This window comes from Oryza glaberrima, chromosome 4 (genome assembly GCF_000147395.1).
Source record: "Oryza glaberrima chromosome 4, OglaRS2, whole genome shotgun sequence".
Lineage (NCBI taxonomy): Eukaryota > Viridiplantae > Streptophyta > Magnoliopsida > Poales > Poaceae > Oryza > Oryza glaberrima.
The window spans coordinates 21,733,142-21,748,627 of NC_068329.1; the positions used below are offsets into that span (position 1 = coordinate 21,733,142).

Below are 15,486 nucleotides of genomic sequence, written 5' to 3' on the forward strand. Positions count from 1 at the left end.
ACATCATCACTTCGACAACAAACGGAACCGCACGACAGCGTCGCAATTCGCGTGTACGACGCCTTCGCCGCAAAGCGGCATGGTGGCTAGCCGTAGCCGGTCAGTCAGACCCCTCTCTCAAGTCCAGAACTACTCGCTCTGTTCACAAATATAAACATTTCTAATTCATTTCACAGAGATTGAGATCGAGAAGAAAAGACTTTGATGATCTTTATGAAATTTGAGATGAGTGAGGGTGTGAAAAAGATGGTTGACTGTAAAATACGAAAAAAAAAGAGATAATTGATGAGACAAATACTAGTACTCTAAAATACCTAAACCCTCCATCTTAAAAAAAACATATGACATGATAGGACGTTTTCTAGTACATGCCCAGATTCGTTATACTAAGAAACGTCACATCTTGTTTTAGGATGTTTTTTTTAATATGATGGAGGGAGTATGGCCGTGTTTAGTTTCCCTCTATTTCCAACTTTCCATCACATCATATCACATAAAAAAACTTTCCTACACACATAAACTTACAACTTTTTTTTCAAACTCCTAACATTCTTCAAACTTCCAATTTTTTTTCAGGAACTAAAGACACCCATATTTGTAAACAGATGTTAAACGATTGAGATGCTTATATTTGTCAAGAGGAGTAGCAGGGGAAACTGTTTTAAACACTCGGGTGGGCGTCCACCCGTTTCTTGTATGTCATCTAAATGATTATGAAAAAATTTCAAAAAAATTGACATGATAGGTTAATATGTAATATATCACTTCACAAACATGCAAATCCAAATTCGACTTCTACAAGTTGTAACAAAAACAATAAATTTAACTGTAAATATACGTATACTAGTTAGAGTTTGATTTGTTATTTTCGTTACAACTTGTAGAAGTCGAATTTGAACTTGTATGTTTGTGAAGTGATATATTACATATTAACCTATCTTGTGAATTTTTTTGAAATTTTTTTATAATTATTTAGGTGACATGCAAGGTACCACCGGGAGCGTAGGGACCAACGACCGGCGAGGCTGATGAAGAAGATCGGAGAGAGGGCACGGCAGGGGAGGCCCATGTCATCATGCGCGTGTGCCGCCGGTCCGGGAGACTGACGCGGCCGCGGTGGCCTGGTTGGTCGCCGACCGATCTTTTGACCGGAACTTGCCTTACCGGCCGGCCGGCCAAAAGCTCTCTCCAATTCGTGCACCGTCTCGCTGGACACCGGACAGATCGACGAGCCCGGCCTCTGGTCCAGACTCCAGACATCGAAAAGACAGGAAGTGGCTCGGGCTGGCCCGCTAGCCCCGGTGGTCCATCGCTATGGCAATGGGACGCGAGATGGCGAGGGATCATTAGGCTAGTGGCTACCATCAGTCGAGCAGAACAATCATGCCGTGACGACAACAACAACGGAAGCAGTTCAGGCATTAGCCAGGCACCTTCCTGAGTCGCCGTTCCCGTTTTAATACGATCGAGACGCAGGAAATATGATTTGGGTCCATCTATCTATCTATAGCCTGGTACTGTCAATTTCCGCCCCCATGGACAAGAAGATCCCAAGCAGTATATACATAGCAGTAGCATTTATGCTCACTAGAACAAACAAACTTAAAAAAGAGCTTTCAAGTTTCAACTGCTAAGCCGTCGTCTAGCTGTAGCCTGGAGAGAATAAAATCGCCGATCAGTCTCTGCAGTGGTCCTGCCTATCGACGGATTCAGGAACCGAAGTACTCTGATCCAGCGGCATCAATTCCACGCTGTGCCGCCTGCTTTTGCGACATCCATGTGTACCAAGTCTTAAGCTAGAGAGACTAGAGCGTGATCAAGCTGAGTGATCGATCGGCTCAGCACACAATAGTATACCATTACCGTGTAATTTAAAGCTAAAGCTCAGCTACATGATCACGGCGATCTTCTTTAGCGGCCTAGCTAAGCTAAAGCATCGCATCAACACAGGCTAGCTTAGGCCCAAGCGATCATGGCCGCTTTCCTTTGCCTTTTCGCCCTCCCCGTTTTTTCTTACACATCCGATCCAACATGGCCATCATCATGGCTTCCCTCTCCCTAGCTTAGCTCAATTCGCCGAAACTTAACGAAATTTTAGGATAGTTTCGATTGATCTGCACTTCCGAAGCGTGTCACCAACACCATGAGTGACATTTTTCTTGTGTAGGATTAATCAATGCAACGCGTACGTGTGGCAAGTGTTGCTTCAAATTAAACATTTTTTCCTGTTCAAGGAAAGGAGTACTTTAGATTTCAGAAGGCTGGCACAGGCAGATATATATATAGGACCTAGTTTATACTTATCGGTACAAGGGGGCAAAAGGAAAAACAAATGATCCGTGGTAGTTATAAACCTTTATTAGCTTTTCTGATGATGAGAGGAGACATGACCTCAATATATATAAAAGAAAATGTTAGTGTTGTGAATTGGTAGGTTTGGTAGCTCCAGATCTTGATTAATCAAGTTCTTCACTTCTCAGCATTCTGAACCGCACGTATCCATCATGTATATATACAGGCGTACGTACATACGCCACGACCGCAACAAGGCGTGTCTTTTCTATTCCTGCCCTGTCTCTGTTCTCAACCACCTAGTAGCTACTATCAATCACCAACTTGGTTGATTATATGCATAAACCCATAGAACTTTCTGCCCATTGTCGATCAATCTTTTCCGCTCTATTAGTTGACCGATCCTAAGGAAAAGAAAAAACAAAAACTATTCTCGGTGATCGATGTCGCACACCCAACCCTTTTTCTAGTACTACCACTGTAACATAACAACATGGTAGTACCATGAATTGAAAATTCGAAATGTCTTGAAATTCACTCTTCATTTCGTTATTAATTCTTCACGCGAGTACTAGAAGAGATGCAGGATAAAAATGCAGAGACATCAGTATCGTGGCCGGCCGTGTATGTACTACGTACTTAGTACCTAACCTGATCGATTTGGCCGACATAAGAAACTATAATAAGGCTCTGTTTTGTGATCTTAGCCTTAACTACCTCCCTATGTGCAGCCTGGTAGCCATGTACTTTAGTGCCCGTTGGTGGTTTATACTAGTACATGCAAAAGCGTCGCACCGCCTTTTTGCCTATTGGGAGATATAAATGTTGGATCAATTAGCTTGAGAGGAATCATGGCCAAAGAGAAAGCATATGCGTGCTGCTAACATGCAAGGATCAAAGAGAAAAGGAAGCCATCAAGCAGTGGAGGAAACTTGTCAAAAGCTAAGGCTGGATGGTTTCCTTTCCTTATCTTTTCCTTTGAGATGTAGCGCTGGAATTCCGCAGCATGTGTTAAGTCTCCCCTGAAATTAGGGGTGTAGATTATATAGTATGTGTACAACATTGTATATACTATACTGGTAGGAAATAAAGTAATCCTAAAACTAGCAGAACATTCTATAGCAGTAGCTATCTACAATTAATTAATTAAACCTCTCCATTGCAAGGGTTAGTATCAAGTATCACAAGTATGTTTGTCACCCATGAGTCATGACTAGCGTCATGTTGTGTTACCATTAAGCCCATTTTGAACAAGGGATTTTACCGAAAGCTGTAAAATTCCAAGGGAAATGTATATATGCAATAATGCAAGTAGGAGTATGCAACACACATGCGGAGTGTACTTCATATGCTTCAGTGTTGGAAGGGTCCCAAAAAAGCATACCTTGTTGGGTCATGGACGCAGCCTTATTCCCTCCAAGAGAACTTTGACATTGATCCTAGTATCCTACGGCCCAAAAAGCGACATGACCAAACTGCCCCTCCCCCCGCCGCACTGATGACCGACCCCCTTAACTAACTCCCCAGTGTACCTCCACGCCATGGGAGCTGAGCTGATCTGAATGATCCCTTCTCACTTCCAAGTACTCCACGAATGTAACAACTTGATGTGACCTCAGTTCTTCTCCCATCTCCTCTTCTCCCCACCACGCGCGCGCCGCCCTGCCCAGATGTTTCTCCACTCCCTCTTGATGCAAAACATGGCCAAGAACACAACAACGCAGCAGCAGCAGCAGACGAGGTACGCACACTTTGCATGTGGGATGATGATGATTGCTTCGGTTCGTTCTACGTGTTTGGCTGACGTGATGGTTCCATGCGCAGGTCGTCGAAAGAGGCGGGCGGCGGCGGCGCGGCGAGGTCGAGAGGGGTGTCGTCGAAGAAGTCGCCGTGGTACCAGCGGGCGGTTGAGGTGTTGCTGCTGATATGGAAGCAGCCGACGGGGGCGGGGACGGGGACGACGACGAAGGCCGCGGCGGCGGCGGGGGTGACGGGAGGGAAGGCGGCAGCGTCGGGGATGGGGGCTCGGCTGCGGAAGTCGTCGTCGCTGAACGTGGCGGCGTCGTTCACGCGGGTCTGCCTGTGCGCGCCCATCTCGTCGTACAATGAGCAGGCGCTCTACTTCCAGGCGGGCGACGTGGCGCCGCGCCGGAGCTACAGCTACCCGCGGGCGTCGTCGGCGTCGGCGTCCGGGTGCGGCGGAGGCGGAAACAGCAACCCGCTGGTGGCGCCGCCGCCCGCGGCCGAGCAGAGGGCGCTGATGAGGACGCCTGGCCCCGGCGGGGAGAGCGCGAGGCGGCCGGTGTTCCGCGGCAAGTCGCTGACGGACGACATCCTGATGCGGCGGTTCGTCGTCGACGAGGAGGCCACGCGGCGGCGCAACGAGATGGAGGTGATCCGGCGCCGCCACGCGGCCGCCGCCAAGCGGCGGCGCCTCGGCCCCAGCCCGCTCCGCCGGATGGCCCTGGCGGAATCGGAGTCGGAGGCCGACGACGAGGAGGAGACGACGACGACGGAAGCAGCCGAGCCGACGTCACGGAGGAAACCCCAAGCCGTACCCGTCGCAGCGTAACAGCGAAGCCTCCCCGCTTGTCCCTGTCTCCCCTCTCAATTTTTTTTCCCTCCCTTACACTTCTTCTCCCGTTCCTTGTGCTCTTGTCGTTGTCTCGCAATGATACAAGAAGAAAACTCCGAGCAACACGCGCGTTCTCTTCGACTCTTCCATATCGACCGATGCGGACGTCCCGCACAGCCCAGCGCCCGCCCCGCACGCCAAAGTACGCGCGCGTCGTGGAGAAACCCGGCGAAACCGACGTGTTTCCCCCGCGCGGCGCGGCGCGGGGGCGATCGAAACGCGACGCCGAAACGAGCAAACGCGGGGCAGAGTTAATGGGCGGGCAGCCGACGCAACGGCTAGGCAAGGCGCGCGCGCGGGACCAGCAGCGGGAAGCGGTGGCACTCGCGGCGTCGCGCGGGGCACGCATTCATTGGGCTTTTTTCTGGGTTCGTGGTTAAATGCGTGATCGGTATGAAGTCCCTGCCGGCCGTTGGGGTGATTACATTGATTTTAACCCGCCCGCGCTTTGGCGAAGCGAACGGACGAACCTGTACTGCCGAAGCCCAGATTAATGGGCGCATCAACGTTCGGAACCAAACAGCGCCGGTGGTGGTACGTCGCGTCCGCGTCCGGCGATATCTCTGGATTTCTCGCCACAGTTCGTAGATCGCGGACGGTGCGGCTAGAATACTAGCGTGCAGAAATGGCCCTACTCAAAAGCAACAGGTGCTACTACTAAGGCTGTGTTTGAGGGTGAGGGGACTAGAAAGATTGAGAAGATAGACAAAACGAGGTGAGCCATTAGCGCATAATTAATTAAGTATTAACTATTTTAAATTTTAAAAATGGACTAATATGAATTTTTAAAGCAACTTTCATATAGAAATTTTTTGCAAAAAATACACCATTTAGTAGTTTGGGAAGTGTGCGCGCGGAAAACGAGTGATTGTCTTCCCAATCTCTCCCCTTTGAAAGGACGCAGCCTAACTCGATCGCGGATAACATAATCCCTGCTCGCTAATACTAAAAGGTTTGGAGTGCCAAGTAAGGGCTCCATGATTGATGTTCCCCTTGCTTTCGGGCTGGAAAAGCAAAAGGCAATGCAGGCTTGCAGGTTGCAGCTCAGGCCTTCGTTCACAGTAGACTTGTACTGGTACAGACGTGTACTACTTGTACTGTAGCAACCCTGTGCCGGTGAACATTTGCATCGCCGGCACGGGGCCCACAAGGCTTTTGGCGTCCTGCAGCCTCACCTATCTCGCCTCGAGTAATCGGGTGGGGGGCTTTTGGGATTCGTTGGTACGGCTCTTTGGTCTTTTATTCGTGGGCCCTCCCGAAGCGCCCGTGGGCTTGTTTTGAGCCCGGAATCGGGGCACTCTGCACACGCTGCTGGACAAGTCTTGCTTGGCGCCAATAGCCACGGGCCAACAGCTTAAATTGGGAGTATGCCTGTGATTGATGGATTTGAAAAATTATCCCGGTTAATGAATAGTTGTCGGTCCAAATTTTGCCTGATTAGGTTCTGACCAGCAATGCTTTTAAAACCGTACAAGCCGTCCTATTGTGTTTCTAATCAATATAAAGATGAATCATTATTCTACATCTAGAGCTATTCATTCACCTTTGTTGCATAAAAAATAACCGCCAGAATTATAAGGGCTCCTTTGCAACAAAGGTTTTATTAAGGATGTCTTCGCTACAACAAGTTTCCATTGGAACAGTGATCACGGAAAATGTAGCGGTCCATTAGCACATGATTAATTAAGTATTTGCTATTTTTTTAAAAAAGGATTAATTTGATTTTTTTTAAGCAACTTTTGTACAGAAACGTTTTGCAAAAAACACACCGTTTAGCAGTTTGAAAAGCGTGCGCGCGGAAAACGAGGGAGATGGGTTGGGAAAAGGGGCATCCGAACACAACCTAAGTGTTTTTGTAGGATGTGAATCTTTTGGAACATTTTTCTATATGCTCCTTTAAATCAAAGGAATGGATCTTTCAAATTTCTATGGAATGACCAAATCCATAGGAATCTTGAAGTAAATCTAACATGAGCTCCAGGCTCTTGAAAATTTTCGTGCGGGTCATTCTCTCTCCAATTTTATGTACCGTTTCCTGTGAAGCATTCAAACAACACAATTGAGCAATTCATTTTTTTTTTCATATTCCCTAGGGTTACATTGTCACTCCAATTCTTATGTTTTTCCTGGTTCTATGTTTTAAAATTCCTATGTTGCAAAGGAGCCCTAGTTGACAAATCTAAAACCAAGACCAACAAATATTGGTGAATAGAGTGAGTTCCCCTTTGTCGCTTAATATAAGCATGTCGCAAGTTTTTCACGTAGGGGGTGAAATTAAATGAGAAATGATTGTTGTTGGTTGAAATAAGAAAAATTGTGAAGAAATTAAATACGAGATAGCAGTGATTGGTTGAGATGAGAAAATAGATGGAAAAGTAGCTATACTCCCTCCGTCGGACGGTGTATTTTATAACAAAATTTAAAAGTCATAAGTAGTTATATTTAGGGTGGAGGGAATATTGATTATCCAAAAACTCCGATTTATCATCTAGCGACCATTTTCACCGGCAGTATAAATTCTACACATGGTTAGCATCCAACTTGAAAAAAAGTGCTCGTCTGGATCTTCTGGGCTTTCAAGAGTACTATTCGTTTCTTCCCTGTTGCACCGACTGTTTAGTTTGCGAAAAGAAAATTTTTGAATGTCACATCAAATGTTTGATTGGATGTCGGAAGGTTTTTTTTTTGACACGAATGAAAAAAAATAATTTCATAACTCGCCTGGAAACTGCGAGACGAATCTTTTGAGCCTAATTAATCCGTCATTAGCATATGTGGGTTACTGTAGCATTTATAGCTAATCATGGAATATTTAGGCTCAAAAGATTCGTCTTGCGATTTCCCTCCTAACCATGCAATTAGTTTTTTCATTTATCTATATTTAATGTTTCATGCATATATATAAAGATTTGATGTGATATTTTTGGGAAAAAAAATTAGGGGACTAAACGGGGCATACTGTCCTGACTCCTCTGCACTGAACATCCATGGCGCCAAAAAAGGAGAAAAGAAGAACGAACTCGTTCCTTCTCTCGCTAATCGTTAACGGTGGAACGCACAACTTCAGAATTCAGACAAGATAGGTAAGGATAGAATAAAGCGGCCGCGCTACCGATTTCGCTCTGCTAATGTTGGATCTGATTCTGAACATATATTCAGCTGGACGGTCACACACCTACTAAGTATACACAGTAATTGAGCTCGTTGCTGAGACCGCGCGGCACAGGACGGCGAGGGCGCGAGGCGCTTGTCCGCACAATTACAAACCGCACCGCACTACACGGATGCCTCGCGGCTCGCGCGGCGCGGCGGCCGTCAGAGCTTGGAGTAGAGCTGCGGCGTGCACCACTTGAAGAAGGTGCCCGTGGGGAGCTCGCCGGGCGGGAGCAGGGCGAGGCGCACCCCGATCTCGGCGGCCTCCTCCGCGGTGCGCTTCCCCCAGCCGCGGGTCATGTCCGTCCGCGTGAACCCGGGGCAGAAGCAGTTGACGCTCACCCGGTCGCCGCGCGCCTGCAGCCGCCGCGCCAGCACCCGCGCGTACGCGTTCAGGGCCAGCTTGGACACCGAGTAGTCCGTCCACACCTTGGGCCACCCCTGCCCGCGCCACGTCCCGTCCTTCACCTGCGCCAGGAACCGCGACGCCATCCCCTCCACCTCCGCCTCCGTCAGCCTCTCCTCGTCCTGGAGCAGCCGCTTCAGCTCCGGGTCGCTCACCTTCTGCAGCACAAACACGCAGCCAATCCATCATCACAACGAGAAAAACATATCTCGAATCTCACTTTTTGTTTTTTGTGTGTGTGTGTGGGTGCGCGCGAGGATATCTGCTGCAGATAGAGAAACTTCGATGCCGAAATTCCCTTTCAAAGGCAGGTTAGATTCGTTTGCAAAATTAGTCGTCGTGTACACATTCTGCGTTTAATGATGCCGTTGCACTACAGATGCTGACTTGCTGATGCACTACAGATGCTGACTTGCTGATGCCCTGCTGTCAGTTTAACCAACTTTCGTCGCTGTAAACTACTCCCTCTGTTTCATATTATAAATTATTTTATTTTTTTTCTAGTCAAACTCATTTAAGTTTGATCAAGTTTATAAAAAAAATATAATAGCATTTTCAACATGAAACAAACACACTATCAAAATATATTAAATATTAGTTTCGATAAAAACTAATTTAGTGTTATAGACGTTGCTAAATTTTTCTATCAATTTGATCAGATTTTTAAAAAATTGACTAGGAAAAAAAAATCAAAACGATTTATAATATGAAAAGGAGGGAATACTGAGAAAATAAAAGTCAATAGATTCCTCGCTCTTTTCCCGTTGCTTTCAAACCTCTTATCCTCGTCCCCTTTCGTGTTTTTTAACTTTATAGCCCATGTATACAGATCTTTTGTGAGAGAAGATCTCTCCAGCTTTAGTTATATACTAATAGCATATGCATGTGACGACGAAAGCGACGCAAGCTTAGTTTGACAACCTATACAACCATTTATAACTGGAAAATTTTAAGGGTTCGTCTCTGTGCAAGAAACATAAATTGCGCATGATAGTACGTGATTTTCAAACTTGCATATAAAGATCATCTTTCAACTTCTGCTCAACACTCCAAATGTAGTTGGGAGTAAATTAGACGGAAGAACTTCTGTAAACTTGGAGTTTAGCTAGAAAACAAACAAGTTGCGGATTCTAGTTTATGCTGTGTCAGTGATAATGAAAGACAAGACTTCAAAATGACATGTATTTGGCCGTGCATTTGTACAGACCATAGACAATGTATTAGCCAGCACATTCATGATGAGATATGCATTATGCCTTAAGATAAGCTTCAAATTATCATTTGTCCACCACTGGTCTCGTGCATTCACACTTCATAATCTCAAGTCTTTATCTACTAGCTATTTGTGTGCTACTACTTGTCAAGCTTGCCTCTTGATATGTCAAAACTACTGTTGTTTTAAAACATAGTTTGATTTAATCCAAAAACGGTGAGGTCAGTGACACTATACTTAAAGAGAATTAGTTAATTTACAGGCTCAAAGTTTCAACGCACATACACTTAACGTGACTCATGATGTACAAGGAGACCACTATGGAATTTTTTTTTTCCTAACAATTTGAGCTACAACCAGCTATTCTTTATTAAAAACAAATTAGAGGCTAGTCTTTATTAAAAAGAAAAAAAATCTTTCAATACGACAAGCAACAAATATTATTTTCCTCATGAAAATATCATCATTTATTTTCCTTGTCTTGTTATCTATCGATGATCTATGAGGTACACAACAATGAAGGTAAAATAGTTGCGTGTTCCATCTTAGATTTTTTTTTCAGGAGAGTTTCAAACAAGTTCATCCACTAGTTCTATAATTTTGGGTGTGACGAGATATATGGACAGGGAAGCAATACTAGATTAACATGAATTATAAATATCCATTTGAGCACTTACATTGAGTAGTCCAAGTTGGGAGCTGATATTCAGTATTCGGCTGGTGGCTGGTGATCGCCGGAAAAGTGGCAGGAGTGCTTCAGTCAGCATCTTGGCCCCATAGAAGTTCGTTCTAAGGACCGTCTCGGCGTGCTCCACTGAGTTAGTGTCAATTTCATTGAATGAAACTGCTGCATTGTTCACCTAGATCAACAAAATGTGCAGATACAATTCATTTCATCATCGGAGAAAAAAGCAAGTCATCATGGATTAGAGTGGAGCTACTGAACGAACTGGTTTCAGATAGTAACAACTCCCTTTTATTGCAGCTATAATGTTAGGAGGCTGGAAATGTACTCCACTAAACCGCACTTGGTCACTATATGTAGATCATCTTATTGACATAAGTTAAGGGTTTGTCGTATCACGCTTTTTTTTTTTTATTTCTTTTCTGTTTACTTCAGAGACTTTTTGGTTGTGTGCCCACGGGCAGAGACCGGAGATGTAATCCATTTTCATTATCTAAAAAATGTGGTGTACTATGCCTATCACTCCACAAAGTCTCAGGCCTCATCGTACTCTACAAAAGCTACCCTCTTAATGTCAGTTAGATTACTTGATGGTATGGATGTGCCAACAAACAGATGGAGATCGATTAGATCAAACTAACACCCGTTATCTGAAAGTGCCAGCTCAACATGAATAAACCACGCCATCATTGTATTCAGGTAAGGAGTATGGATCACCATTTTGGTAGATTACAGGTCACCTAGCTTGACCATGGCCCAATGCCCCAATCTGCCTAGCTTGGTTTGCACAGCCTGAAGATCATGTGTTTGTTTTTGTTCTTCTGTTCTGGCAGCTGTCGTTAAGACTGGCCGTAAGCAGTAACATACTCCAGTTCAGTAAATTACGCATTACACAGGAGCAGCTCCAAGCATATATAAACACAGGCCGGGAGCTATGGCTTCCAACGCCTCTGCAAGTATGGGTTTGAACTTTGAACGAATGAAAGGGAGAGATATCCGACTTGTTACAAAGTGGCAATACGGATTAACCAATGGACGGATTTGACTTGAAGAAAATTAAACAGCTTGCAGAATTAAGAACAAGACCAGCCAACAAGATTGTAAGTTGTTACTCCACCTAGATAGTCAAAAGTGCTGCAGCCAGAGCCAATCAGCGGGCAGCGGCACGTTATCATGAGCTTTTTAATACTCCCTATATTTCATACTCCATCCTTCCACAAAAATTACACTACTCCGTATTACTTTTCTCACCAAGACCAAACATAAATTAACTATCTAACATATAACAAAGATCAAGTAGTGTAAGCACTCATGCAACCAATGAGTATTAAGATGGCTCATTAGTTTCTGGTTAAACATTTAATTTACCTATTCATTTAAGTCTTTGAATGCATAGAGACAAAATAGAAACAACTTATTTGGAAAAACTAAGATATAAAATAGGTCTAACTCTCATGGATGGAGTATTATAAGACGGGTTTCTAATAAGGATCAAGTTTATAGAAAAATAATAGCATGTACAACACCAAATTAGTTTCATTAAATCGAACATTGAATATATGTTGATAGTATATTTGTTTTGTGTTGAAAATGTTACTGTCTTTTTAGAAAAAACTTACAGAAATTTAACTTTAAAAATATCAAAATCGTGAGTGTATAACATGACTTTTATATGTACATTTAATTATTCATATTATTCATTTTTGAAAAAAAATGAAACAACATAAAACATACTTATTTAAAATAAAACAAACCACAACAAAATAAATAGTGATAACTTTTTTTTTCATATGACGAATGATCGTACGTGTGTCTAAAAATTAACGCCATCATATATACTTAAGAGAGATGCTCTGGTGCTCTATACTAGTAGTATTATACTAACATTATTATTAAGGATAAATTAGTAATTTACTAATTCAATGAATATGAGTTACTTTGTTATTTATTTTTTTTCTAGCTAAATCGATCTATGATCATCCATCACATTGGCATCGCTCATATTTCATCGACAAAGCCAAAAAAGAAGAAAAAAAGTTTAGTCACTACTAAATGATGATTATACCCTCCGCACTTATTTTTTTCTGACAATAATGCCCCTCCACCTTATAGTATAAATAGATATGAACCATTTGATCAAATGAGATCAATGATTCAGATAGATTTCTACTGTCAGTAGAGAGCACCGTAGCAAGTCTCGTATACTTCTTAAAGAAACGCAGCAAGTATTTGCGAGCTATCAGAACCCTGACTTCTTTGAGCGCTCGAGTTGGCTCCGGGCGCAAGCGAAACGAAACGCAACACGTTGGACGTTAGGACCAGGTTGCGGGCCGACGGGCCGTGTCGCTGTCCGGCAGCATGCACGAGCACGACTCAGCCTCGGCGCCGGGAGGGAGAGGGAAGGGAGCCCGGAATTCCGGATGCGACGCCGGCCGTCTGCTACGTGTCAGTGACAGAGGGGGCCCAGCCAACGCGACCGCTCGCCCAGCCATCGCCCGCATGAGGCGGCGGCGGCGGCGGCTTCGGATTTGCCCTTTCCTTTTCCCCACACGCGACGCGAACGCGACAATTTTATTCGGTTGGTCGCCCGCCGCGCGCGCCCCTCGCCCCCTTGGGGCCTAGCAGGGCTAGCACTCATGGCGGGAGGAGCAATAATGCAGCCTCGCAAGAACCGATCTTGACGGGCGCTCCACTTCCGCCTAAATACGCAATTTGCCCAATCGCGCGTCGCATGCATACGAAAATCGCTACTGTTCTATACCGATCGCGAGCGCTTACTGTGCAGGATTAAAGTGGCAGAGCGTGGCCTAAACTGTTGGCGATAAGATACGTTGGCATCATCTGGACTGTGGAGAAGACGTAATAATGACGGGCGAGCGGAAACCTCGGAGAAGGGGAAGGGGGTTTGATTTGACGTGATGGCTGACTGACTCACCAGGATGTCGAGGCCGCCGATGGCGTCGCGGAGCCAGGCGGCGAAGGCCTGCACGGAGGCAGGGTCGGCGACGTCGAGGCGGTGGAAGACGACGTGGAGGCCCCGGGCACGGAGCGCCGCGGCGGCGGCCTCCCCTCGCTCGGCGTCCCGCGCGGTGAGCACCACGGTGATGCCGTGCTCCCCGAGCCGCGCCGCCAGCGCGAGCCCGATGCCCCTGTTCGCGCCGGTCACCACGGCCACCGTCTCCCTCGTCCACCACGCCCTGTATTACGAACGGAACGAAAAAAAACCCAGTCAGATCGAACGACGCAAGGACAGGACAGGAAGCCGAGCGCGAGCGGGCGATGGTGGTGGTCACCTTGCCGGGGACGGCTCCTTGGAGCTCGAGTAGTCCATCAATAAACGGAGCGAGAGATCGATCTCCTCTCGTTGAGAGCTCTGCTTGGGGCTAGCTTGGCGCTTGGTAAGGGAAGGAAAGAAAGGTTGAGGTGTTCGTGCCGGGCCACGCGCGGGTGGTGGGGAGTGGGGGGCACTGGATCGCTGGGCGTCCGGCAGTGGGCGAGGTAGTGGAGATATGTATACAGGCGGACAGACAGGCCAGGCCACGCCCCGCTTTGGGTGGTCAAACGGACGGGACGTATCGCGTACTGGAGTCCTATACACCAGGGAGCTGTCAAGCTCAAGCCGCTGAAGGGGTGAGGGGAACCCTGTGGAGAGTTCCAACTTCCAAGTAGGGGCATGTTTAGGCCCCTTTGAATCATATAGGAATAAAAATACAAAGAAATAGAAAAAATATAGGATTCTGACATAAATACAATTGTAAAACAGAGGATTGTAAAACACAGGAAAAACACATGAATGGCCGTTTGATCGGACCACAGGAAAAACGCAGGAATCAGATGAGAGAGATAGACTCAGAGGAAATGTTCCAAGAGGTTAGACCTCTTGCTAACTTTCCTCTAAAATATGCATAGGATTACCCATTCCATATGAATTTTAAAGGATTGGATAGGATTCAATCATTTGTTTCAAAGGCCTTCATAGGATTTTTTTTTCCATATGATTGAAATCCTCCAAAATTCCTACATTTTTCCTACAAATCAAAGGGGCCCTTAGTTCGCGAAATGAAAATTTTTTGGTGTCACATCGGACGTTTGACCGGATGTCGGAAGGGGTTTTCGGACACGAATGAAAAAACTAATTTCATAACTCGCATGAAAACCGAGAGACGAATCTTCTGAGCCTAATTAATCCGCCATTAGCACATGTGGATTACTGTAGCTTATGGCTAATCATGGACTAATTAGACTCAAAAGATTTGTCTCGCGATTTCCTCCCTAACTGTGCAATTAGTTTTTCTTTTAATCTTTATTTAATGCTCTATGCATGTATCCAAAGATTCGATGTGATGTTTTTGGGAAAAACCTTTTGGGAACTAAACGGGGCTGGGCATCCTACTATGCCGTGGGCCGTGCAATCGACCAATCGACGGTCGCACCCTATGGTGGTGTTTGGATAGGGACTAAAAATTTAGTCCCGTCAAATCGGATATTTGATACTAATTATAAGTATTAAATATAGTCTAATAATAAAATTAATTGTATAAGTGAGAGCTAATTCACGAGATAAATTTTTTAAACCTAATTAATCCATAATTAGCACATGTTCACTGTAGCATCACATAGGCTAATCATAGATTAATTAGGCTTAATAGATTCGTCTCACGAATTAGTCCAGACTTATGGAATGGGTTTTGTCATTAGTCTACATTTAATACTTCTAATTAGTGTCAAACATTTGATGTAACAGGGACTAATATTTTAGTCCCTAATCCAAACAGGCCTATATATTTAGGTGTGGTAAGGGCATTAGCAATGTGTCGGGTTTATTTCATGTGACTATATGCTCCACCTAGACAAGAAAAGTGAATGAAGCCACACATGACAAATTCTAATCTCCCACAGTGCGCTGGCCTCCCTTTCTTCCCCAGGTTGTGCCCTTCATCTCCTCAGGCCGGCCTGTCTCCTTGCCTTCCCCCACCAGCACCGGCACAGCTCCACTTCCCCTGACTGCCAGCGTAGCTCTCCCTCCTCTCCGCTGTTCCCCTTCCCCGTCGGCGCTTCTCAATCTCGGATGCTGCTCGAGCCCAACTCAATAGCTAGTGGCG

At 45.5% G+C, this 15,486-nt stretch overlaps 2 protein-coding genes across 2 annotated transcripts; one reads left to right on the forward strand and one right to left on the reverse strand.

Annotated features, from left to right (window-relative positions):
* The first annotated feature begins 3,821 nt into the window (after window positions 1–3,821).
* Window positions 3,822–5,306, forward strand: LOC127769924 (uncharacterized). The gene is made up of 2 exons (XM_052295586.1): window positions 3,822–4,033; window positions 4,117–5,306. The coding sequence occupies exons 1-2, from the start codon at window positions 3,963–3,965 to the stop codon at window positions 4,862–4,864; spliced, it is 819 nt and encodes a 272-aa protein (XP_052151546.1). The 5' UTR covers window positions 3,822–3,962; the 3' UTR covers window positions 4,865–5,306.
* Window positions 5,307–7,851: 2,545 nt separating this feature from the next.
* On the reverse strand, window positions 7,852–13,885 carry LOC127772109 ((+)-neomenthol dehydrogenase-like). Its single transcript, XM_052298096.1, has 4 exons — window positions 13,678–13,885; window positions 13,320–13,581; window positions 10,377–10,559; window positions 7,852–8,644 (listed from the first exon to the last, which is right to left on the reverse strand). The coding sequence occupies exons 1-4, from the start codon at window positions 13,713–13,715 to the stop codon at window positions 8,243–8,245; spliced, it is 885 nt and encodes a 294-aa protein (XP_052154056.1). The 5' UTR covers window positions 13,716–13,885; the 3' UTR covers window positions 7,852–8,242.
* Between the last annotated feature and the right edge of the window lie 1,601 nt (window positions 13,886–15,486).